Source organism: Hipposideros armiger, unplaced genomic scaffold (assembly GCF_001890085.2).
Source record: "Hipposideros armiger isolate ML-2016 unplaced genomic scaffold, ASM189008v1 scaffold_491, whole genome shotgun sequence".
Lineage (NCBI taxonomy): Eukaryota > Metazoa > Chordata > Mammalia > Chiroptera > Hipposideridae > Hipposideros > Hipposideros armiger.
Genome location: NW_017731841.1, coordinates 824,131 through 851,495, shown reverse-complemented (window position 1 = coordinate 851,495; position 27,365 = coordinate 824,131). Strand labels below are relative to the sequence as shown.

At 40.1% G+C, this 27,365-nt stretch overlaps 1 protein-coding gene across 1 annotated transcript in view; it reads right to left on the bottom strand.

The window, feature by feature from the left end:
- The window catches only part of CLASP1 (cytoplasmic linker associated protein 1), a 285,385-nt gene that overhangs the window by 31,730 nt on the left and 226,290 nt on the right, over positions 1–27,365 (bottom strand). The window contains exons 31-36 of the mRNA XM_019667264.1: positions 26,169–26,247; positions 25,025–25,168; positions 15,565–15,708; positions 14,928–15,034; positions 5,974–6,124; positions 1,118–1,364 (exon numbers count right to left, since the gene is read on the bottom strand). Coding sequence (XP_019522809.1) covers positions 1,118–1,364; positions 5,974–6,124; positions 14,928–15,034; positions 15,565–15,708; positions 25,025–25,168; positions 26,169–26,247 — 872 coding nt within the window. The remainder of the gene's footprint in view (positions 1–1,117; positions 1,365–5,973; positions 6,125–14,927; positions 15,035–15,564; positions 15,709–25,024; positions 25,169–26,168; positions 26,248–27,365) is intronic.

Here is a 27,365-nt window from a genome sequence, read left to right as displayed (position 1 = left end):
TTAGTTTTTCACAAATAAAGACAGGTCCTTCTATGAACAAGGAATTATGAAGCTCACTGAAAGATTGCAAAAGGTTCTCGAACAAAACAGGCAATATATTACTGATTGATCTCTGTTCATTATATAAATAAATGACCTTTGAAAAACGTAGACAAAATACGTCATGACTTTTCTGACAACCCAATATATCAAAACGTGAACATGACAGTGAGGTGGGAAAACAAATAATTAAGTTTCAGACAAAAATACCATCATACCAATATATATTTACTCACTGGTTACTCAATAACGGACACTAGTCTTAACACAGAGTCAGAAAAAAAAAAAGCCACACTGGTTCTATTCCATACCGATTATGTTATACTTGGGGCAAGTAACTTAACCTTTCTGAACTTCAGTTTCTCAACCTGTGAAATGGAAATAATCCCCTCTAACTCAATTAGATACTATACGTAAAACACCAGCGCAGCAGCAAGCATGTGGCAATGCCACTGCTCAGTGTGTGCCAGATCCCCTCTCTCCCAACTACAGGAAGCAAGTCAAATAAAGCAGCTCTGGGAGGACCTGGCTAATACACTGGTGTGAGAAGTAACAAAAAAAAAGTGTGAGAGAAGAGGGAAGCCTTCCAATGGCGCTTCTTACTTCCGCAGCTCAGGACTGGGAGTGAACGTCAGAGGCCATTACAAATGCTGAGCCTGGTGCTGGGACCACTCGAGCCTTCACTCCCCACCTCGCTAACCTCCTACTCCCCTTGTGCTTCTGATTTCCACTCAGGCCCTGATTCCTGGGTGAAGCCTTCCCTGATGGGCACAGTTAGCCTTCCGTCGTTGCACAGTTTTCACAGCTGCAATTTTAGGTTGTCTGCTCACTGCTTATTTCTTGACTGCCTCCAGGACTAGACTATAAGCTTCTAGAGGGCAGGGACTGTGGTTACTTTTGGTCACTGTCGTGCCTTCCATTCCTAAGCACACAGGAGCTCCACAAGCAGCTGTTGAACAAATGGTTAATAACCAGAACAGACCCAACGTTTCCAGTACGCCCAGAGCTGGTCAGATAAGAGGGGACGCCCCTGGAAGGTGCTTCTAGATGGGGGACAATCAAGCAAAGAAAGACAAACCATCTCGAAGCTGTTCCATGTCATCGTCAAACACGGCCTCCTTCAGGGCTGTCTTGTCGTAGGTGTTGATGGTGTCTGAGTAAGGATACAGATTGTAGTCTCGCACCCGAGGCCCTGGGAAGGCACGAGGAGGCTGGGTGTTGAGCAGGGAGGTCTTGTTGTCCAGAGCCATTCTGCCTCCTTCCACCACATCACTGCCTCCTCGGCCGTCAGAGGCGGGGGAGGCGACTCCGCCATCCCGGGACACCTGGGACACCAGCACAACACACCGTTAGTTCCTTTTTAGGACTTTCAACAACTTTTCTCTTTAAATTTTCAAAAGTATTAGGATAGCCAGAGATGTCTCACCTGAAATCTGGCCACTAACAAAAGGGCAGTTATTAGAATTCCATTTTTATTTTTTTTCCAAACAGGTCTTTATTGCACCTTCATGGATTTTTTAAAGATTTTTATTAAAATATAGCTCACATACAATATTATATTAGTTTCAGGTATACACAATAGTTACCCAACATTTATATACCTACTCCACCATCTTGGCCGAAAATCTAATTAGAATTGCAATTTGTAAATGTCTAATTTATAAACTACCTTAAAGGGAACTAAATATGCTTATGTTTTTACCTATTCATTCATTCATTTACACGTAAAGTCTGTTTTACTTTGTATTTGGTGATTAACTTACCCATTTTTAAAGAGACTGATGACATGAAATCTTTAGTCCCTTGAGAACGAAGGCTGCATACCTCACAGCCCCAGTTCCTCAGGAGCCTCGTGTGCCAACACTGCAGCCTATCGCTTTCATTACAAACACTAAGGGTTTCCTCACTGATGCCCTGATACAACACCAACGCTCCCCCATTACCACCACAAGATCTAAAGCCCTCGAACTGTCCAAGAATTCTTTGTATCTATTCCCACCATGTGGAGAGTCAAACAATGGCTAATTGTCTCTAACAATAGAGAACTCATTTTCCACTAGGCAGCTCATTCTTCTTTGGATGTGTCTGACTCTCAGAGTTGGTCTTTATGCTGGGTCAAAGAACAGGTCTGTATTATTTTCTGAAAAAGATTTTTTTCTAATATATTCTGAGACTCATTTTCAACAAATTAAACCCCTGGTCCTCTGGCCATTTTGTCATGTTGCTGACTGCCTTCACTCTCAGGGGACCTTTCTTCTGAGCCACAACAGCCTGTGTGGCACCCTTTGCAGGGCGGCACTATAACAAATATGGGCTGATGCTGGGACCAGAGCCAAACTGTCCGTCTCCTCACCCCAGACATGTGACTAAAGAACAAGTGAAAACATTTCCAGGCAGCCAGACTGCACTGATTCCTATGGCAATTCTTTTAATTGTGTTGCTGACAACACACATCTCTCTCATTTTGTGCTTACACATTTTTTAAAATTGTGATGAAATATACATGTATCATTTTAATCACTTTATAATTCCTAAGTGTACAATTCAGTGACATTAAGTCTATTCACAATGTTGTATAACCGTTACCACTATGTTGTATAATATTTTGGGAAAAACTTTTTCATCTTTCCCAACTAGAACTCTGGACTTATTAAATAATAATTCCTGCCCCTCCTAGCCCTGGTAACCTCCTCTATTCCACTTTCTGTCTCTGTGAATGTGACTACTCAGGTGCCTCATGTAAATGGGAGCATACAGTACTTGTCTTTCTGTGTCTGACTTCTTTCACGTGGCATAATATTTTCAAGATCCATTCATGTTGTAAAATGTATCAGTATTACATTTCTTTTCATGGCTGAGTAATATTCCATTGCATGTACATATCAAGTTTCTTTATGTGGATGGACACTGGGTTGCTTCCACCTTTTGGTTATTATAAATAATTCTCCTGTGACCACTAGCACAGAAATACGTGTTCAAGTCTCTTCTTTCAGTTTTTTTCGATATGTACCTAGCGGAATTGCTGGAATGCATCTAGTTAACAACAGGCCCAAAAGTCTGTATACTAATATATTATAATTATTGAGATAAAAATACATATACCACATGCATAGATATGAACAAAGTAAGACTTAACAGGGGTTTTCTCTTAGAAGATAATTCATAGATTTTAATTTTTTTCTCTGTAACTCTTCTAAAAGTAAAACCTATTAGCATTATAATTGAAAAATTTTCAAGGGAGAGTTTTAAAAACTAAAGACATTTTTTAAAAAGCAAAACTATACTAATTCTAATCACTTTTAACAAAAAGAGAAAAACATCTTACTTTTTAAACTTTGTATATTACCCCAGTCTTTATCTATTTGCAGATTTTATAGAGTGGAAGTCAGTGCATCATATGTTTTGCCTTCCTTGTAGCATAAGCAGGTCTCAAGTAAATAAAGTTTTTATAACCATGTTTAATCACACCACTATTTCTACTTGTGTTTTAATAAGATTTACTCAACTTTTCTCCTTCTATTGATTTTTTAATGTTTTTGGGTTTTGCCATTATAAATAATATTAAAATAAATTACTTGGATAAATAATATCTTTTTTTCCTTTTGCTGAGTTTGTTATTTTAGCATTGATGGCCAAAAGCTAGATTATTAAAGGATATGAAACTTAAAATCATTTTTGCTAAATATAATTTTACTAAGCTGTAGAACAGCTGTATTAATTTCCCATGCTGCCAATATTATACTCGTATAATATTCTACTTGAAACAAAGCAGAATAATTTAGAAGTAAAATATAGGTCCTGTGGTATTTCTATAATTACTCCTAAGGATGGATTTTCTCCCACGTGTAATGTTTCTGTCTCTGCTTTTGTGAACCATCTTTCCACTGGATCAGACATTCATCCTTATGGACTTCTGTCTTCTGACTAGACTGGGTTTACTTGTCAAGCTTAAGAAGAGATAATGCTGGCTCCTGAGTCTCACATTTAACGAAGTTTTGTATCTACCTCAGCTTCTTAGCTAGAAATGTGGTCATCAAGGGCCAAGATGTTGAGTTTTAAACCTCCTCAACTCTTCAGTTTTCATTTCCCCTCTTATGATTCCACCTCTCGGGTCCACATCCTTAGTGGGAACAGCCTCATTTCTGAATGTCTGAACTTCTCAATTCTCTCCACCAGTGCCCAAATCTTATCCCTCTTCCATGTCCTTACGGACCTGGGCCACAAATCATTCACTCCCCTCCCCTGTAGAGTCAACAGTTTTCTCTCAACTGGCCCCATCAGCATTCAAACGGGTCAGGTCTCTCCCATGTGAAAAGCCCCTGAACGACCCCTCATCCCTCCCCAGTTTGTTACCCGAGTCACTGCTCAAACCCCTGGAATGTTTCCCACTTTCAGTTCTGCTCTGAACTACGCTCACACAATCCAATGGCCTCCTGGAAGAAACTAAATCTGTAGATTGTGGACTGTGACCATGTGTAAAATTTAGTTAAGAAGAACACAAAAGTCCAAATGGCGGGCACAATCTAAAAGAAAAGGTCTTGGCTCTATAGCGAAACATTAGTGAATAAATATGTGTGTTACATATTTTAGGTTAACACAGAATTTTAATTCAGACAGTAATAAAATAAAAAATCCAGTGGAACCTTTCCCTCTATGTAGCTGCCCTGATATGCTCATGACCATACGCAGCATGGCCCCTGGGAGAATCTCCTTCCTGAAAGTTTCCCTCACCTTCTATGACACCAAACTCTCCCGGTCGCCCTCTTGGCATCGTTAGCTTTTCTTCCAATTCTTTTTCTTCTATCTTTTTCATAATTTGATGCTTCTTCAGATTTTGTCTTTACCCTTTACCTGGTTGATTTCCCTCACTTTTCTTTAGTTATCATCAAATAGCCAAAGCCTCTCAAATCTCTATCTCCAGCCTAAATCGCTGGCCTACACTCCAGACTGGTACATCCACAGGCCAAATGGATATGTTTGCTTGGATATCCCATAGGTTCTGCAAGTCACATATATTCAAAACTGTTCCAAAAGGATTATCATGCAGTTTTTTTCTGCATTTTCTTTCGTCCTTCTATGATATTTTCTCACTGAATTACACCGGTACCTTCTCAATAGTCATAGTCAGAGATGTAACACCTTTATTTCTGCTTATTCCCCACCCAACCCAACTTCCTCACAGTAATTCTCCATCTGAGTGACAGCAATCTTTCTACAATGTTAAGTGTGCCCATGCTGCTTCCCTGGTTAAAAATCCTTCAAAGACTCTCCAGTGTCCCCAGGGTAAAGTTAAGACCCCGGCTGGAAATTGCCCTGGTGCAAGCCCTTCCTGAGCCACTCCCTGCAACCTCTTCTCCAAACCTCCCCCAAACATGCCCACTCTCTCCGCTTCTGCCATCCCCAGTGGGAAATCATACATACCATGGCCCTCCCACCTCCCCACCTTCTCACAGGCACCCACCACCACCACCACTACAGCCTTCCCACTTGACCTTCACGCTTCAGCTCCGAGGGGGAAATCATTCTCTGCACAGCTCCTTCCTGAGCACCAAGCCCGGGCCACAGGTCCTAGTGCTGTGCCCCGAGCCCTCCCATACACCACCATTTCCCGCCTCTCTGCCCCACTCTGCACGAGACTAGAGCTCCCACACAGCCATGCTGGTGTCTGGTTCAGGCTCACTACTTTGATCACACCATAGGAACAAAAATATGTCCAGGATAAATGAAAAGCAAGATGAGAAAAAAAGGTATTTAACGTTCTTCACAAAGATAGCAAGGGTCACTCAAAATTGCCTTGGGCCTCTAAAAATAACACTTTCTACTACAGGCTAAAAATAATGACGAAGCTCAGTAATCACAGTGGTCAGTGTTCAGAAGAATCAGTAATTATCACTTAATTGATATACAGTTCTCCATTAGCCTGGGGATACTTACAATATCACACTCCTTTTTGCCATCTCGTTTAATTGGGTCATTCAGATCCTCTTGGCTTCGAAAACTAAACTTTTCAATGGCTTCTGTGACTCCACGCAAAGAACTATAGATTTCTTCTGAGTTCAGGTTCTCGGTATCATAGTCCAGCATGCTAAAGATCAAAAATAGTTTTTCTTAAATTGAGGCATATGCATAAAATTGAGGTATGGGCATAAATTACTTCCAGTAATTTACAAAGTTAAGACATAATTAGAGGTTTGTTTCTCCAAGTGACTTGGAATGAAAAGGATACATCTTTTATCACAGCCATTGGACAATCCACCACTGACAGTCATACATCTTTTTTTGTCAAATTGAGTCCTAAACACATGACATCAGCACTCATAAGAACCATGGGAAACAACCACGAGAATGCAAGAACTCAAAGAGTGACAACTGGTGACTGAATGTGCAAGGTAATGAAAGTGGAAAAGTAACTTTCATATCTTGAAGATGGAAAAAAAGTACGTTGGCTGTTACTGGTCTCAAATGTACAAATTTAAATTAAGAGGAATGGGCACTTCAAAATTAAGCTAGTATTACAAACAAATTTCAGAGTAGCAAAGCAAACGACCTCACAAGCCTGAGTTATGCTCACCAGTATCAGAAACTTGCAAATAACAACCTATGTTGAAAAACTTGAAAGCCAACCCGATAACTCAAAGTCAGATCCACCTCACCAAATGGGCTCCTGAGAGTGTAACTTGCATGACATCTAACCTGGGAGCTTGCTGGAAATGTCAAACTTCCAGATGCTTATATTTGGAGTTTTATAATGAAAGCAGGTCTGATAAAGATGAGATCTTATGAAGATGGATGTCTAAAGGCACTTCAAAAAGCAAGAAATATTTGTCCCTTACAGAAAAATGATGTCAGCTGCTGTCCTTTTAGACATGTAGCATAGCAAAATAGGAAGTGAAGCAAAGACCTTAAATAGCCTTTTGGTGTAATGTGCTATGTCAATAAGTGGCCTTTAGATGTCTGGAAAATGCACTGAAACAGACGAAAGATCCTAAGAACAAAAACCATCAACTGTCCCTCACTAAGAATATCAAAGAAAAGCATGGATGGATATACAAGAATAAAGAAAGCAAAATAGGAAGCAACCGTCAGCCAAGGGCAAGTCAGAGCTGCAACTTAGTTTACATGTCACTTGTTTCAAGAAAGTATTCAAGTAGAGATCAGATGAGTTGGTCTAGTTTAACTTGCAGAAAGTCTTGAGCTATACTGAGGATAGTTAGGGACACTCAGAGAACCCCTGGCTGTGTGTATAAGTAAGCATTTGACATTACTAAGGACTAAAGAAAAGCAAGCTTTCTGTTCTTCAGAGAAACTGAAATTAAGCACCCACTGGCAGGAGCCCTTCCTAAGACAACACAATGTCTGTACGCTCTCATAAGAAGTTACATCTCCTATCACTTACAGACAAACAACATTTACTAAGCCACCTCCCCTACACCTTTTGTTTTTTTAAAGGTTGAGCAGATGAACAGGACAAAATTTGGACAGTTCTCACTTGGAGTAGCCAGGCTGGCTTGAGGATCCCAATGATCCAAGTGTTTCCTGGTTAAGTTCTGCTAGAGAACAAGATCTAAACTCACTCTTAAAGATGGAAACTATTTGCCTAAAATTGCAAAACAGAGCCCATTTTTCTTTTCTGATAAAAGAAAATACACACCCCAATTGTGCCTGGATTGTTCACAAAAATATATGCCAACTCAAAGATTGGCTCTGGCATCAAACCAAAAGGAATGTGAACTTGAACACGTCTACAGCTAAAATTCCAGGTATATACTGACAAAAGGTGGAATAAAAAAAATTGAACAGAATTCAAGACTTACCCCTTCTAAGTTCGTAAGGTTATCTGTTTATTAGGAACATCCCTTTAATGTGAAGAAGTATGACTGAGAAGTACAGGGGCTCCCTGCCCTTCACCCCACTTTCTTGAACACCACAATACCAGCTTATGTATGAACAAAAGCATTTATACATCTGGCCAGTACACTATTTTTTTATGTATAAAGACTGAGTATGACTCGAACAAAAAATATGTATACAAGATGTAAAAAGATGCCTTAAAGTACTTTGAATCACAACGACCAAAAATAATAGCATAGCCCATGCAAAAGGAAATAAAAAACAAAACACGAAAGAATGATGGGATGGACAAGAGGAAGTCTGGCGGAACGTTCAGCTTTTTAAGGGATGTCACAATATTATTTTCCATATGTCGCTTCAGATGATATTAGCTTTCACATAATTCATCTCATTTTTCTTAACCTGAACTTTTCTTAAAATATTTCAATTCAGTTCACATAACTTTACCATTACAGTAGCCTCTTTTTAAAATAAGAAAATAAAGGGTTCTGCCAGTTAATGTTCCTCCTCCTCTAATAAACCAACTCAGACTTCCAGTTTAGGAGTACATGTGCATAACAGCTAAGTGTGGTGACGCTTCCTTTAGACTCACTAGCTTGAGGCTGGAAGTATCTCCTTGGTATGAAGCTAAAACAGTGAGCTCCAGGTGAGAGAGACCACTGTTCTCCTCTAACAGGACACAGTGCTACCACATTCTTTGCTATTTCTTCGGCTTGATTTGTCTTTCTTCAAATCAACACCTATGAGCCCTCATTTCAGAGAAAAAAAACCTCCCATGAACGTGGTCATCAGGGAATTGTAGACACTGTAGTCCAGACAAGCCACAAAATGAGGGTGAAGGAGGAGAAATGCAGCAGCTTTACTCAGAAGCTGAGTCTGTCACCCGCCCCCACGCTCAGGGACGACCCCAGGACATAATCCTTTGGGTTAAAGGCCAGGCCCCAGCCACCTGTAAACACTGTGATTAGACTCCAGAAAGGTTTCCTTAGGATTCTTTAGATTAGGAAGAGTTGCTCAATCTGTCAGTAATCTGACCTGAGGTCAGGCCATGTCGCCCAACACTGAAGAAGAATAAAACTCTGGAGGACTGCCCAGTTGTAAAGGCTCCATATTGTATGTGTGTGGTGGTGAGGGGGGAAGGGAGATGGCCAGGAGGTGGGTAGGGGGTGAGGTCAGGTCTCCAAAAAAAGAGGCACTGGAGACAGAAGTTTGCCTTCTGAAATTTTCTTTTTGTCATTTTGCGATTTTCTCTGTCATTTTGCAGGGAAAAGATACTAGGGTATGGAAAAAGGGTAACTGTTCTTTGTTGTGAAAATCAATAGGGTTTTGGCGTAGAGAGCAAAAAGATAGATATTTCCTTTTAGTTTTATGTCACCAGTTTTCTAAATGTAGGAGTTTCTAGTCACCTCTCTCCCACTGCTGGTTAACAGAAGACACAGGTGTTCATTAAGCATTAGCTACATTGTTGTGCACACATGTAAAGATGATTCTGGGGACAGGATGCTCTCCAGAGGGCAGTCTGATGGCGAGATGAGAAGACTGGCTCCAGGAGAAGCTTGGTGCCCACTGGGGCATACAGCTCAGTGTAGGGAGACAGTCAGTAAACTGTTCTTATACTTTGAGGCCTGTAGCCTTTAAAAAAAAAAAAAAAAGAAAAAGAAAGTGTAGCAACATCACTGACGACAGCACAAGGACATCTCATTGTCGGTGTACCCTTGTCCTAACCTTGTGTATCTAGAAACAGTCATTATAGCATTCTCTGTATGCTTTAGACGTTACTTTAGTGCTGTAAAAGTTTCAAAAGAAAGATGTTGTTAAAACATTTAGCTGACATGTTTACTATGCACAGCTTCACTATGTTGAGGATACAAAGCAGGAATGTAAATCTGTACAAAAGCTATCTCTGAAGCATTCAGAAGTAAGACTGTTTTATTTTTACCCTTGTCCTGTCACAGAGGGTAACAGGCCCATCTTACACAGCACGAAGACAGCTGGACGGCCTCTGCTTTGCTCATGTAATTACAGGCTTCAGGGAAGGGATTCTCTGGTCTTTGGACCTTTATAAAAAGCACCTAAGAGGCCCTCAAACAGGTATCTGTAGGAATACCGGACTCTACTCTGTACCAGATTTACATCTGAGGGGAGCCCCACCCCCTTCCTTCCTCTGGACTCCGGGACACTATCATGCTAAGCGAGGGGCTTGTGAGGACACCATCAGCTCTCCTGCCTAGAGGCAGGGCACCCTTACTGAGATGTAACTGAACACCCTTCTCGGGGCTCCTTTTCTGGGTCTGTGTCCTGAGTCTATCACCAGGTGACAGTACATTATGCAAGAAACCAGTCTGCACCATCACTAGTAGGACAGAGAGCTTCAGGTGCCATTGGGAAGAGCAGGTCTCATGGGCTTCTTAGTGGGCAAGGCCTGCACGCCTGAGAAGGATGCTAAGGGAACTGCTCTCTGCTGCCTGCTCGGATTTCACAGCATCGCCTGAGCACCTTCTGGGGGCTGAGCTGTGCCCTGGGCAGAAAGGCTTGCGATAGTAGGTGTTCATGAATCCGGTCAGTCGATGAAATGGTCATCTGTCCTCGTGACATGGTAAGAACTGTACTCATGAGGTTCGGCAACGCTCACACACCTGCTCACGCTTCTCACCAAGGCTCTCCTCCCGCGAGTCTAAGCCAAAGCAGGGACCACACTGGCGGCAGCTGAGAGGCTTTCCAAAAGACCCAAGTCGACTTTGGAAGTGCAATAATATTGTGACACCTCAGACAAGTTTAACAGGTACCTTGTTACCTGGGAGAGTAAGAGCGCCTGAGAGTCTTGTGAGAGGGAGCGGTGGGAATGGGGCTGGGCTGAGAAAAGGGAGGTGGGTGCTTCGACAGCCCATCGGCACTCCAACCCCATAACCGACTGCAGTGATCAAAAGAGGAAAATCAGAAAGAAACAAAAAAAGGCAAGGGGGGAGGGAGGAGGAAAAGGAGAGCAAGACACTATGTTCTATGTGTCTTAGAGTCTCCTTTTTCCTTTAAAGAGTTCTATCAAAATTCACTGGATCAAAATTAATACTTCACCATACAGAGAAAAAGAACAGATTTTGTTTTACAGGTTGGTCCTTGATAAGATCGCCTTATTCCTTTCCCTCTGAATCATGCATTTACAATTTTGAATCACATGAGATTCTGAGTGTAAGCATGAAGCATGCATGTGTGCGTGTGTGTGTGCGCGCGCGCGCGTGTGTGTGTATGAAGGACATTATAAGCACTTACAAAAAAATATGGATGTCAGTTTCAGATAATGCCCAAAGAAGGAACTGTGGGCTTTAATTCAAATAGGACCAAAGGACGACAGCAGAAAGAATCAGAGAATGTCCCATTCTGACCAGAGCACCCACGTACTCCCAATCAGATGGGAGTTCAGAGGCCGCCACAAGAAGCGTCCCTCTGAAAGAGTGACAGCACCACCAGAGGGCTAGAGCACCAACTCTCAGCTAGCCAGCTCAGAGAGGGGAACCAAAACTCTCATTCCTCTGCTCTTGTCACTTAATTTGAAAACTAAAAGTCATCTGAGAACACTGATAGATACTCCTCTTCACTTCACAAGTGTCACTAAGTGATCTGGCCTTGCAGAGGCCCTGACGGAGCTTTCTGACAACTGTTTCAAGTCAAAAGAACCAGAGACACTGGGAAAGGGGTGAGCTGGACTGGCTGGAAAAGTGACCTGAGCCACGGGGTGGTCTGGCATCAGCGACAGCGTTCCTACAGAGTGGCGCCGCCTGTTGCTGGCACTCACTGCACTTCTCAGAGCAGTGGGTACACAGCTAGTCTCCACCTGAGGACAGCTGTGGTCCCATTCTGTAATGAAAATAGTGTCATGATGAGAGGTCGCTGTGTACAGAAGGGCCTCAGGACTGTCTGGAAGTCATCCATTGAGCTGGGGGAGGGGGTAAAAGAGGAATATGGGACCACCTCAGAGTGGAGCTCCGCGAACAGGGGGAGAATAAGGAGGGTGTACCCCACCTCCCCGGAGCTCACAGGTAATCCCACTTGATGCTATGGATCGCCTCGATCCCCTGATGGGATGAATGCAGCCTCTACCTGAAATTGCCTTTTATCGCTAGGGGTGACAGAGGTTATCTGGTTAGTGTTACTTTGCTCCAAATGTTTGCCAAGCTCAGGAGTGAGGACTGCATATACTGTTCTATCTTAAGGGGAATTATCCTACAGGGATTTCCTGGGATTTCTGGAGTCTCTTGCAACTCTATTTTTTCATTTAACATAAATCGCACTTGGTAAAGTGAGCCCAAATATGAATAGGTGTTCAATGATGAGAAACTGCAGGTTATATCTCCTTCTCAAACACTCAGTAGTAGTTGTTTATTAGCTGGGAATAAGCAGTAATTCTTCCCTCCCACAGAAACAATAATTAATGGATTATTTCACAAAAGTTTAACCTGTTAGCTATGGCTTCTCTAATACTATTAGGTTGATAAAAATGACTTCCTTACCAGTAATTTGTTTTAAAAAACACAATCAAAATTAGATTTTTTCCATCATTTTAGAATACTTCTTTATTACCACCATGATCCAAGTGTAGAATTTTTACCCCCCACCAAAAAAAATACTAGTTCATTTTGATACTCAAAATTAGATTAAAAACAAATAATTGGCAATAACTTTTCTCCTTAAGAATGAAAAGCTACTATCATATGGTCAAGATGACTCAAAAGAATGGCAGGTCACAGGAAATAAACGTTTTAAGAGCACTGCTCAGGAAAATAGCTGAGATTATATACGGTACAACTTGTGTATCACCTCCTCAGAATGTGGTATAATTTAGTTCATTCTCCTATTTTGTACAAGAGTTCATTGCTTTTATAATTTTCCTGGTAGAAAGTAAGTAGCCTATTTGACTGTTTCCAGTGATACGAGGCAGTTTTTCCTACTTCTGGACAGTTTTAGTTGTGAGAAAAATCATTTCTCCTATGGAATTCAAGTTGGTTAAGGAGATCTGGCTAGTTATGCACTGAGGATACATTGTTTTAAAAAAGAAAGAAACTACATAACTAAGTAAACCCCTAAAGAAGAATTTTTCAACAGAAAAATATTTAGGTTACACCTGGACTTCCTAATATTGAAAATAAATCTCTCCATTTCTTCTACTGACCTGTAAACCTAACAGTAAAAATTAAAATCAGGCCAACTAAGAATGAATGGTGACCTGGAAAAATTAAAATTTTTAATAATTTGGGGATCTATGAGATTAATATCTAGCTAATCCTTAGCTCTGATGAATTATGGTAGCAGGTCCCACCAATCTTAAGACTATCAGTACATATAATAATAAAATACTGAATTTTGAGTTTTACCTTTTGCTTATTACCTAAGGAATGTGCCACCCTAATAATGAAATAACTAAAAGGTAAGAAGTATGAACTGTGTACTATGGAAGAACAGATTTCCCAATTAATGTTGTCAAGTATCACTTCTAGGTAAAAGCAACAATTTACAGAGAATACAAGGTTTCCATAAAATCCTTCCCCACTAAGAAAGAGAACTCTATGATTTATCTTACTGTCAACAATGGACCCTGGTAATTTAAAACAAACCATATACTTCATTGGGTTGTTGGAAAAGTCGTGACGCATTTTTGCAACGAAAAACATAGAATAATACGTCATGACTTTTCTGACAACCCAATACAGATGTTTACATAAAATAAAAAAAAGATTGTTGGCTGAGCCTCAGCCACACCTGAAGGACATCAGACATATTTTCATTAGTTTCTGGTGTCAATTGTCTCATTAGAATAGCCTGTGGAATCCTGATAACACAAGCCACATTTGGAGGCCTAATATCATACTTTATTCTACTTAAATATAGTGGGGGGGTGGGGACGAGGGAAGGCGGCCTTAGGGTGATTAAACCTAAGGTACCATAAACAGCAGGATATTATAAGTACACAAAATACTTTGTTCACCAATAGAAATACAAACTTGATATAGTCCATAATATTTATATAACCTGGGTAACTGAAGAGAAATTCTGTGGTAAGGACAGAGAAGTTTGATAGACTCTTGATCATTTAAAAATCGAAATTTAAGGGCACTTACATTTTGATTATCTTCCTGCTAAACAGGTACTAACCCTTACAGGGAAAATGGAATACTTGCAGGACTATCTTATAATTTTAAGATCTCAGGGACAGAGACCCGTTAGATACAGCCCCTTGTCAGTGGTCCCAAAGATGTGGACTTCTTGGGAACAACACAGCATGTATGACCCTACAGGTCCAGGCATTGGCTCTTTCCTATGAAGTCCGGCCTGTTGGGCCACTACTCTGAGTGAGCCTCGAAGGACTCCAGCACCTGCCAGCGGGTCATGGGAGCCACGGGGGACTCCAGCACCCGCCAGCGTGTCACAGGAGCCATGATGCATACTGCTAACGGCTCTGGCCACATGGAGAAATGGTAACTAAAAACCCCAAGACAAAGCATTTTTCTCTTTTCCATACACTGCCTCAGACTCCGTAAAGGCCAATCAATGTTCGCAAGAGTTTGAGCCTTACTCCCTCCTCCAGAGCGGCACTGTGCTTCACACAGGAGACCATAATGATAAAACTATGCTTGGATGGCCACTGGGGTGGAAAACCACCCCAGACTATGCGTGGACAGACTAGAAAGAGTTTATGTAGATGACTAAATACCTTCTTCAGGTGCTCCCATCACTTATAGAGAGTTTCTAAATGTTTCTATGGGAAACAGTACTAAATGTAACTGTTAGTTTTAAAATCTCTAAGGTACTAGGGAATGTTTAGAGCTAGAAGAATATCAGAGACCATTCAGCACAAACTGCTCATTTCACTGCAGATGGTAACCGCTCTGCCCAAGACTGTAGTTAAGATTTGGGTAAGGACTAGAACCCATGGTCTCCTGATACTCATACACTTTTGGGCACTAAGCTTGGTCTAAAAACATAAAAATAGGCTAGACAGATATTGGGGCACTTTGGTTTCTTCACTTCTGTTGAAATGGCATTACCTTGGAGACAGGCCCCCGTGGGAACAGTTGGTGGGTGAGGTCAGGGGGCTGGTCCTGCTGCTGGGGTGTCGGGAAGGAGTCCGGCCGATTGTATTGCTGGGAGAGCCCTAGGGTGAAAGCAGAACAAGCATGAAGACTCCAGGGCTAAATACAGAGCACGGTGCACTTCTCCCTTGGCCTTTTAACCCATTGTAAATAATGGGCAGAAATGGCACAATCAGGGTGATTTGTTTTGCTGAATCACTATGGCCAGTTTTAAGTGCACATTAAACCAAAAATGGATACCTGTCATAGAGGCCTTCCTGAAGCTGAATGACTGATGTCACTTGTGCTAGAGTAACAGACACAGCTGAGCACTTGCATCTTTACAGTATGAAAAAAGAGTAAGTTTAATAAATGACTAAATGTAAAAATTTAACTGACTGAACAACCTAACTTAAGAAAAAGGCCGCATTTAAATATCAGGCTCATTCATTCATTGGAAATCTGGCAGGATCAAACATGGCCTGCATCCTCGAGATGCACACATCTACTGAAAGAACAATCGGAGCATCCCTTCTATCAGAGCATCCTCTAGACAAGGGCAAACAGAGGTCATGCGCACCACAGAGGCACCAACTGTGACGGAGGCACTCACCACACTGGTGTTACTGGAATTCTTGAGGTGGTTATGCAAGAGTTTGGTGGCACCATCCTGGAATGTTTTTGGCAAGGCACCAAGTAACATGGTAAATTCAGGTGTGTTCAGTTCAAACAGAGAAATCAGCACAATTTGCGCTGCCTAGAAAAAGATGACATGATTAATTTATGGAATGTACAATAGCATATCCTGGTCAAAATGTTGATTAAAATTGTTTTTGTTTTTATTTTTTATTTTTAAAAAGATTTTATTGGGGAATTGGGGAAGGGAAACAGTGTTGAAGAATTGAGGAAGGAAAACAGCCAAGTTGTTGTCCTTCATTCTTAGTTGTGGAGGGCACAGCTAGCACAGCTCCAAGTCCAGTCACCATCTGGCCGCCCTTCCGCAGCTCATGGCCACTCAGCTCAAGGTGCCATGTTCAATCTTAGTTGCGGGTGGGCATAGCCCACCATCCCATGTGGGAGTCTAAGCGGCAACTTTGTTGTTAGGAGCACGTGCTCTCACCAGCTGAGCCATCCTGCCCCCTGCTGGCAGCTCAGCAGCAGCTCAGCTTGGGCACAGTTCACTGGCCCATGTGGGAATCGAACCGGTGACCCTGTTGCTCAGAGCTTGTGCTCTTAACCAACTGAGCCACTCGGCCGGCCCTAAAATTGTTTTTAAAAGAAAACATTTTTGTATGAGTAAAATAAATAGTAAAAGGACATCTTCACACACACAAAAAATAAATAAATAAAAATAAAAAGGACCTGGAAAAAATTATATCATCAATTATAGTCTGGATCAACCTGGAAAGTAAGTCCTGGTTGCCTTTTAATGCCCTGGCAGTGGATTTCCACAGCGCTTTAATAATAAATGCCTGTAATATTTCCTGTGTCATCTAGCACTGGGAATGAAGCAGGTGAGTACATAAATGAAGCAATCAAATAATTTAAAAGCTTAAGACTGTTCATTCTAGGAAGCTGTAACTGGACAGGGCTCCCAGTGCATCCTGGTAAGAACAATTTTCTAAATAAGCTACCACGGGGTTATCTTGAGAAACCACTTTTCCTCAACCCCACTCCTAGTGACTGAGAAAAATACTAGAAAAAGACAGAGCCTAAATATCTTAAAAATTCGTACTTTTATACCTATGAATTGAGGAGAGAGACAGTCTTTGGAAAGAAAAGCAGATTTACATGGTACAAATTAAAAACTCATTCTTCTGCCTCTTAGAAAACATTCTACTTTTCTTTATTAATTGAGACAACATACTGCAGAACTGCTTGTAATCACTATAGCAGCAAGGTGGAAAAAAGCAATTAGCTGAAGCAATAGTAGTCAAATGAGACTTGTGGACTTCTCCAGCAAGCTAAGTGCTTTCTATGGAACTAGTGCAGTAGCAGGCATTCTGAGCTCAAAAACGATGCCCGAGGAATTAGTTACGAGGGTTTAATTTAGAAAAACTACGCCAAAAGAAAATTTTAGTAAATACTAACCAGCATTTCTTACAAATTTCTAAGAGTCAAAAGAAAGGAAAACACATTATGAAAATCTTTTGACTAAAAGCATACTTTTATTTTTACAAAGACTGCAATTTTTAGGATTGCAGTAATTATTGTGAATATTTTTCTCATGATATACAATATTACAAAAAACATATCTGCTGAGAAATTGTTTGGAAATAGGTATCACAAAATATTTCAGTGCTTTTACACTGTGAAATTAATTCTAGGTCCAGTTAAGATAAAACTACTATTTATGCCTGGCGAAGGAGGAAAAAAACTCCAAAGATCCAAATGTGTTTAACCAAAAATAAAAATTAATTATGAATTTTAAAATATCAGTAAAATTTTTTTACAGAGTGATCAAAAATTACTTTTTTAACATGTCAAAAGCATTCATTACACACAGCATTGGGCAAAAATATCTCTTTTTTCTCCTGACCGCCAAATATAGTCATTTCTATCCAAATTAAATCACAATAGGCCAGAGTGCTTTCATGACAAGCAAAAATCATTACTATAATTGTACTAAAATATACACTTCTATATTCCATTACTGAAACATTTTTAATAAATCATTATCTGGAGGAATTTATTTCACCACCAATTTAATATACTGCTAACATGATTTAAACATCTGTATAAGAGAAAATTTCAAAATCATGCAAAGTAACCTGTGCATTTAAAAAAAATATTTTATTAGATGTTAGAAAAATGCATGCAGAAAAAAACTGTACTTCAAAGAGAAAGAAAGAAGCAGACTTGAGTTTTAGCAGGGGTAGGAAATCAATGTTGCTAATTTAGTAAGAAAATTTAGGCACTTTTTTTTTGTTGTTGACTGAAAATGACATTTGAAATTATAAAATGTATCATATTTTTGAATAGTATGTTTTCATTTGAAATGGGCCTCTCTGTCTTTACTTTAAAAGATCATATTTCTTCCCAGAGTGACATGACATCTAATACTACAAACTTACTTGAGGTTTCTCATGAAGCAAATTATAAAATTAGTGGGATCTTTTAGGAACAGGAAGGCTGCAAGATGATAGGCCTAGAAATTCTGCTAATTCATGGCTACTTTATATTAGTGATTTTTAGTCATATGGGAAAAGAAAGTACAGTGGACTAACTTCTGACCCACTAAAGAACCCTCTCTCAATAATCCTAAAGTTGAATTTTGATAAGAAATCAAATAGAAAGTCAGGAAATTTTGAAAATATGACTAGTTGGACAGATGGTACATATATGTGAATTATACATATAAATGAATATGGTTTAGTTTTACATATTCCAAAATATAAAATGCGTATGATTTTATACAGGTTTCAAAAGTCACCCTTTGGCTTAAAGCTGTTTTCATAGTAAAATCTTTTTCTAATGAGATTCAAGTTCCAGAAATGGAATAATTCCAAATATGGGAATGGGTTAGGTTCATTAGAAAAGCCTGGGGCTTAGCTCATGGTCAAAATGAGTAACTCCTGTTTCCACTATCAGCCACACAAAAACTCAAGAGTGTTGCTGACTTTCTGATGGACAACTCTAGTGCAATATATTTTAAATATCAAATAACAACTTAAAAGGAAATGATTCCCACTCACACCCCTACAGTAGAATATGGGTGTGTGTGTGTGTGTGTGTGTGTGTGTGTGTGTAAAAGGTTCTTCAAAGGTCACTGCTTACTGTTTGAAAAGAACTGCCAGGGTTGTCAAATGCCTTCAATACTGTGTACCTTACAGCAGAAGACTTCTTCCAAATAGGAGATAATAAAGCTCTGACAAATGTTTCAGTGCTGGTATTAATCAGGGAAAACTTAAAATTTGGAGGGAAAAGGAGTTTTCTAAGTTATTAAGCATATATTACTGTTCCCTTCAGATTGTCATGAAAATAATGCTTTACAAAATCACCAAAGAGAAGGTATTTCAAAACCCTCAGACATTTCTCATTTAGTATCTGTCCTTTACTATTCCATTAAAATATGATAGAGATCTACACTCAACAAGGCTATTTCTTTGGGTAGGGTGTTAATCATAAAACATACCAAAACACAAACATTTACACAGCATCCCCCACTCCCCTCCCACACACACGCTCAAATAGAATTGTATTAATTTTAGGTGTTTTCACAAGGGTAATCAGTATTAATAATCTAAAATGCAAACCACAAAGTATCTTTTTTCAAATTAGTACACAGTTTTCAATCTACCTGTTTACAATTTTCTTCCAAGTTTCCTTCTCCAAGCCCAGAGCAGGTTGAAGCTGACCTAGTGGGCAAATCCTCACCTACTCGACTACACTGAAGCGGGGACTGACAAACAGGAAAGGCGGTAGGATTTAATCAGACAGAAGAAGCAAGTGCCAAAACTGCGGTTATTTGCAAGCTGTAAAAATATCTGGCTTATTTTATAAAATCATGTACATATATATAATCTAAAAGCTAAGAATAATAAAAATAATAAGTTATTACCAGTTTTAAACCTCAATCATTTGCTATGTCATTAGTAATCATAATCTTCCCCAGAAGTTTTAGTATTCTTGCTCTATGTGATGAAACGGGAGATCAAAGAGGTCAACATGAGACCTGAAAGGGGCAGCCATAATTAAGCTGAGATCCAAATCTCATTTGATGGTAAAGCCGTTATATTTTCGCAGGCCATGCTGCCTGTGTAAAATCAGATTAAAAAATTTTTCATTTTTGAAATGTCAACTTTTGAAGGCTATTAATATCCTTTTCCTACTCCAGCCAACAGCATCTTTACACTTTCTAGGTTCCTTTGCCGTGCCTTCAATTCCCACATTTCTCAAAACAACATGTTGCGGCTAAATCTGTTATTTCACCTGGCGAAGTAGATGCTAAATGCCAGAGAACCACATATGCTGCGCAAACATACAGGGATTCAGAACCCTAAAATATGAACACATCACTGTTCATCACTCACAATTCTAACGACATTACCACATTCCTTTTGATTGATAGGAAAACACTTTCCTGATTCTGGAAAAAATTTTGTTTTCAATTCATTCCACCAAAAGCAGCAGCAAAACCAAAACAACCCTCAAGTAACGACAGGGGGAGCTAACAGCAAATGAAAAAAAACTTAGTTACGGTTTTACATTCTTTATTGCAGTTAGTCCTCCCCATCATGCCTACAGCAAATTCCCTTCAGTCGCAGCCTGATAAGCGCAGCAGCGACTGGCTTGTGTTCCGGTTTCCATTGCTCTTCTTCCCTCCTTTTCAAAACATCTTAAATTTTTTTTTTTAAAGATTTTTATTGGGGAATTGGGGGGATGGGAACAGTGCTGGGGAATCGGGGGAAGGGGAACAGACAAGCTGCTGTCGTTTTGCTCCTCAGCCTAGCTGTGGAGGACGTTGCTTCACTGGCCCAAGTTGGCTCCATCATTGCGCTCTTCCCGGGCGAGGCAGATCAGTCGCCGGCTTCTGGACAGCCGCTCACTGCAGCTGCTGGCCGCTCACGCTGGCTGCTGGCTACACACAGTAGCCCATGGCAACCCACTGCATCAGGGGCTGCAGCCTACGCTGTCGCTGGTGACTCATGGCAGCCCAGCTCCAGGTTGAGCTGTTGTTCAGCATCTTAGCTGTAGAGGGCAGTGTCACTGGCCCTCATATGTGGGATCCGAACTGGGGCCCTCTGGCGTCCCAAGCCAGTTCTTAACCATCGCGCCACTCGGCCGGCCCAAAACATCTTAAATTTTTAAACACCTCTCCCTCGCCAATATGAAACACCCCAACACACTAAGATAAAAAGGGAAACAAAATATTAAAAATGCTAAAGTAAAAAAATCAGAGCTATGTCAGCTTAAAATGTTTCTGAAGTGCCTTCCCAAATAGGACCGTCTGAATATTCCCCAGGGATGGGGCCAATGTGAAAGTTTACTGCATAGATTTCAGACTGAAGGCTCTTCTAGTATTTACAGTATAACCTCATTCTACTTTTAAGAAATTAAAAAGGACAACAACAGAACTTGGTTCACGATCACAAAGTGCTTTTAAATCACTAAGGTTTTCCAAGATTTATCTGGTACATCTTTTAATAACTCTGCAAATGAAAGAGGAGGCAAAACATGTATTTATTTAAAAGAGCTAGGTTAGAGGATCTTTAGTGCATTGAATTATCCAGATAAAAATGGCCTTTTTACAGTTTTAAAGTGTTAATGCTTTCAGCTCTTAGGGTACAGTAATATAGGTATCACAAATTCTACTCATATTTTAATCTATTTAAGTACTACATTCATTTAGACAATCTTTCAAATACCTCTCAAATTCCTGAGGAAGGCAGCTGCATTACTTACAGCAGCATCTATATTTATATACAAGTACAATGGATGGTGCATCAAAGCAGAGCATTTCAGTAAAAGTGACTCTGTCTCCAGGAAGGATTAACCTGCAGTTTTTCTAATGGATAGTTTGTGGGTGGTATGAATGGGGCAAAAGAACACTTACTTGAATACGGCACATTAACACACCTATTTGAATCAATCACAGTGCTTCCCTAGCCAGTGCTGGATGCATGTGTACAACTGAAAGCCAGACAATCCAGAGCCACAGACATCATTGATGATAAAAAAAAAAAAAAAAAAATCTAGAGGGTTCCCAGAAAGTGGAGATGCATCTGCTAAGTTGAACCTATTTAAGTAAGAGCTAAGGAATTACCTAATAACTATGGAAGATTCCTGCCAACCCACTGAAAGAGACCAAAGCCTTGGTAGGCACAACACTAAGAAGGTCCAAGATTCCCGCCCCCTAGAGTGAGTGGGACTTGTGAATGTGATGAGACACCACATCGTAATTGTTATGTGACAGAAGGGATTTGCAGATGTAATTAAAGCCAGCTGTTTATCATACCGAGGCTCTCTTGGATATGATGAGCTGCTTTACTCTTGCTGCTTTCAGGATCCTCTCTGTCTTTGACTCTCAATTGTTTCACTATGATGTATCTAGGCGTGGAGCTTTTTAAAAATTCTACTAGGAGCTTGTTAGGCTGCTTAGATGTGCAGCTTACTGTTTTCCATCAAATTTGAAACGTTTTTGGACATTATTTCTTCCAGTATTCTCCTGCTGGCTTTGAAGAGGCAAACTGCCATGTGATAGAGGACAGGTAGCCTCCATGAGCTGAGAACGCCCCCTTGTTGACAGTGGGCAAGAAAGCAGGCACCTCAGCCCAGCACCTGTAAGGAACTATCTGGATTTGGCGGAGAACCTGTGAGCTGGAAGAAGCTCAGGCCTCAGAGGAGATGGAAGACTCAGACGACACCTTGACTTCAGCCTGGTAGGACCTTGAGCAGAGAACCCAGAGAACACATGCTGGAGTCCTGAGCCACAAAACTGTGAGATATAAATTTCTGTAGTTTCAAGCTGCTAAGTTTGTAGTAATTTGTTCTACAATAGAATACTAATACAGAAGCCAAAAGAGGGGAACTTCCAAGACTATGGTTTTGGAAATAATGGCTTCAAAATGTTACTTGAAATTACATCATTTTTCTTTGGATGTTTATCATTTATTAATTCACTCAAAATATTTATTAAGTGCCTACTTCGTTCCTACAGGTACTATGCTAGGTGCTGGGCATACAAGGTGAGCAAAAGTAGGAAGGTGGGAAAGACACGAGGGACTGGCAAGCCCAGGCCTAGCCCTGAAGATAATGAGGGCCTCGGCTGGGGACCAAGAGAATTAGTGGCAACCAAGGCCAAGACTACACCAGCAATCTGTGTGTCTTGAGGTTCAACCCCAGGATAATCATCTCAAATAATGGGTCTCAACTTTGTGCATTAAAAATCAGCCAAGAATGGAGGGAATCCCAATCAGACACAAAACAATGTCCAAGCTCTCCTCTATACCAATTAAGTCAAATTACCTGTGCTGGAGACCAGGTATCTAGGTTGATTTTAATTACAGTCGGGACTAAGAACTACTGATATGAAGCTTTTGAAATTCCTCTGAAGGTCAGTAATGTCCTAGAACCTGGGTTTGAACTTGGCCTGAAGGTAAGGTGTTCAGCAGACCTCCTGATGGGGACAGAGATGGGGAGGAAGTGAGGGTGGGCACCAGAAGTAGAATGCCAGGGGTGACTAGGCTTTGCGAAAAGCTCTGTGTGATCCAAAGTAACTGAAACTGTGCAGATTAAACAGCAAATGAACCCTGTGGTTACAGGCAATATATTTAATATTCCAACTGTATTTGACTTAAGCTAGTATTAAAATAAGGTGAGTGTCTTGGAGCCCCAGGCTAGATAACTCAAGGAAAAAAGTTGCTGTGGCATCCTGATCAGAAAAGCTAGGACAATACATCCTAGTTCACATCTTTAATATGCATGTCCAGAGAAAGTGGACATTATGATCAAAGTCAGTTGTTCCCACGCAGGCCCTAATCACTATAATGGGAAGTCTAAAATATGTTTTGGCCCCACAGGACGGAACACTTAAGTAACATTTAACTACAAAGCACATACTCACATAGACACACACATATGTACGTGTTACAATTAAAGATAGAAAGCTGCACTTAAGGCTTTTGTGTTTATTGGTTGATCTTGTGATTTTGAAAATTACAACAGAAATATCTGTTTCTGACTTACAAACCAACCAAATCATTCAATCACCTCCCACTGTACCTCCCTAATCCAAACTGGCTTAATGGTTAAATTAAAGGTTCAGTGAAATGCACTTTAATAAATGTTAAGAAATTTTTTTAAAGGATCATGAATCAAAAACCTTAGTTAATATTAGAACAAAAATTTTGAATAAGTACTTTAATAAGATTTGCCCTTGTTCCTTTGACCTTGAACAACTTAGTTTATTACTATACAATGAATAAGAGAAGTACATGGACTGCGACCCACACAAACCAGCCTCACAGATGCTTCTTCAGTCCTCCTTGACTCTACTAGAGACGGCGCTATGTGCGCATTTGCATTTTGAAAGACACCAACCTTGCTAACTATTCCTTGGAATCATCCTTTCCTTTTTCCCTGCCTAGACCCAAGTGGTCGACATTATCAACTCTGCCCCAAAGCCAAAGGACTATGTTGGTATGGGTGGCTGTGGAGGAAGTACAGTACAGCAGGAAAAATGCAAGCATGAAAGAATAATGGCCATGTGTGCAATTCAAGCGTAGAAGAATAAGACACCGACAGGAAACGAATAATAGAAACAACAAACAATAATAATGAATCCTTGTTTTGTACTTATGATGTGTCAGGAATTGGTTAAATGCTCTACATTTATTAAATAATCTTCGCAATAGTCCTGAGGCAGAAAACTGCCTAGTAATAGAAATAACAGTAACCCGTGCTCACTCCTGTGTTCTGTGCCTCTCAATGTGCCATTTCAGAAGTAAGGAGCAAGTATTTCTCTTCAGCAGCTTAAAACAAAACAAAAAAACCCCCGAAAATCAAAGCACCACCTTGGTTATCAGGGTGTCTCAAAACTCTGAATTTTACCTCTCCACCTCACTCCCCAAGTCAAAGAGAGTGTGCTCCAAGTGTGGCATAGAATTGCAAGTTTTTGTGCTATTTTTAAACTCGACAATTCATTGTATCTTAGCAAACTTTCAACCACACTTTACTATTAGGCACATCATGGCTAGGTAACCATAAATCTGCAATTCTATCCTCAAAGTACATGTCACAAAACTAATGCAAGGGAAACCAATGTACCTGTAAGAGATACTAAACTACTAGTGCTTTCACATTGAACAACATAAATAGATGCCGAAGAAAACCATACACCCATCATACAAGAATTCAGATTTTCATTTTAAGCTTCAGAAACTGGAACAAGGTGGAGCTGGAGAGAGAAGATAAGGGGCCAAAGCCAAGTCTTGGTTTTCACAGAAAAGGAGTGACAGAGGTTTGCATGCGGGTGTGGGGGCGCTTGGCAAGCTTCTAGCTACATTGCTTTTTCTAACACATGCTAAGAACGGTCTGTCATTAGAGCTGCACCGCAGCTCTTTTGGACATACCTTTCTCACATCCGAACTCTTTGGTTCTGTTGTCCAGGTTATAATTCTAGAAACAGCAAGCCTGGTCTCACTAGAATTTACAAAGTCTGTTGGATCCATCTGTCTGGCGAGAGACTCAATGTACTTCAGGATTGCAACTTTGACCTGAAAGATCCAATAATGATAAACGTTAAGTACACTTTATGAATCTTTGATCAGAGAAAAGTGAACATACTACTGAGGGGACACCTCCTTTCTCCTGGATTTACGGTACCACATCCATCAGGACAGAAAGCATGAAACGACTGATAGGGAAGCTTGGGAAGAGGAGAGTGGCACGCAGCTCAATCCTCTGCGTTTGCAGAGCAGCGTGCCTGCCGAGAAGGCATGCTCTGCTCCTCAGGTGTGCTGAGGACATTCACGTGATGGGAGGCACGGTAGGAAGACATGGCATTTCCCGCTCTGCCACTGACCAGGAGGGCAAGGGCAGCTCTGCAGTCAGGACTGGTTTTTAGACATTCTAGGCCATGCCTTGCAAGGCGACATTTTCAGTAATCAGGTTGATATTCTGCCTTAACTTCTCCATTGTTATCTCAATTGGTTCTCACCTCATTAGAAAAGGGTTTTTATTGAGCCTATCCTAAAACCCCAACAAAAGTTAATGATCAAATAACAGATGATTTATACGACCTAACTCAAATAAACACATATCCTCCCTCAAATTTAGTCTGTTATTATAGGTTTGACTTTACAACAACACGTAACAAGTAATATTCATGTTGTTAGAATGTTAATATTTTTAAAAATTCCAGTAAGATACCTATCTCAACACCTCAGAATTTTCTAGTTCAAATACTGTGACAGAGTAATAATACCCAAATGTTGGTAAAGATGTGGAGTGACTGGAGCTCTGATACATTGCTGATAGGAATATAATACAACCATTTTAACAGTTTAAAATAAAGTTAAACATACGCCAATAAGCTAGCCATTTCTCTACCGAGTACTGAACCAAGACAAATGAAAACATGTCCACAAAGAGGTGTTACAAGCATGATCACAGCAAATGTATTCAGAACAGCCAAATATGAGCCATGTGGAAAAAGGAAATTTTAATCGAATTTGACTTCTAGAGGTTGAATTGTAATGACAAATCGTTACCAACCTTGAGGTTAGGAGTCTGAGTTTGATCCACAATAAATCTCATCAAAATGTTAAATTGCTGATCAAATGGAAAGGAGTCCCTAGGTTTAAAGAAAGAAATAAGTGCTTGGTTTTTTAAGAAAAAATTATTACAAAAAATAATGTAAAACCATACAAAAAACAAAAAAATATACTGTTGTAGATTAATATATGTAAAAGCAAGCCTGTTCACATTTTTAAGCAGTACTTTTAACTTTATGTAAATATTAAATACCCATTATATAAAAAAATTTAGAAAATGGGAAGTCTTGTTAAAACTCCCAAAACACATACAGGTAAACTTACTTTGAGTACACTATTTTAAAAGTTAATATTAAGCAATAAACTAATAAGGAAGAGATTCCTACCTGTCTTCTAGGAATCTGTTCATCTTCTCTCTAGCCATCTTTCTGAATATTGCTTACACAAAAAACACTGCCAATTCCCAATTCTTATTTTTACATCCTGATTACACTGCTGACCTTGCTTAAGCTAACTGCATTGTTCTCCTTGGCCCTAGCTGGGTAGCTGCTTATGATCTCTATTTGGTATAGTCACCACAAAAGAAGCACGTGTGGGGTACTCAGCAAGAACCATCACCATCCAGCCACACAATAGGGGGCCACAGGAGCCCCTCTCCTGCTCCATTCTTACCTGTTACTTATCCCATGTGTTTAGTTGTCTCACATCTTTGGTCCAACTGAGTAACCATGAGGGCTCTTGGCTTATGCAAGTCAATGCTTTCCCTGTCTCTTAAAATGCTGTGATTACTAATATGTGTAAAATTGCATAATGGAGCCAATGTGGATAATGCAGACGTACCTTCCATACTAACAAGAAAGGTAATACAAAGCAAACATCTATTACCATTGAGGCTGAGTCTTTAAACTCTCTTTAGAGACTTTTCTCAATCTATTAAAGTGTAGTAAAAAGAAAAGGGATGCAGTTCAAAACTATAAAATCATAGGACAGACCTGAAATTTAAATGAAATAATACAAGAAAAATATAAAGTACACGGCACATACTAAGTACTAGTATCACCAGCATTATAAGAGAAGTAAACTTGACCCATTAGCACATTGTTTTTCCCCACATCTATTTGCATCCAGGAAGCTATGAGGACCATTTCTGGAAGCAAAGTACACTTCAGTATACATAATTTAAGTGACTCATACTTGC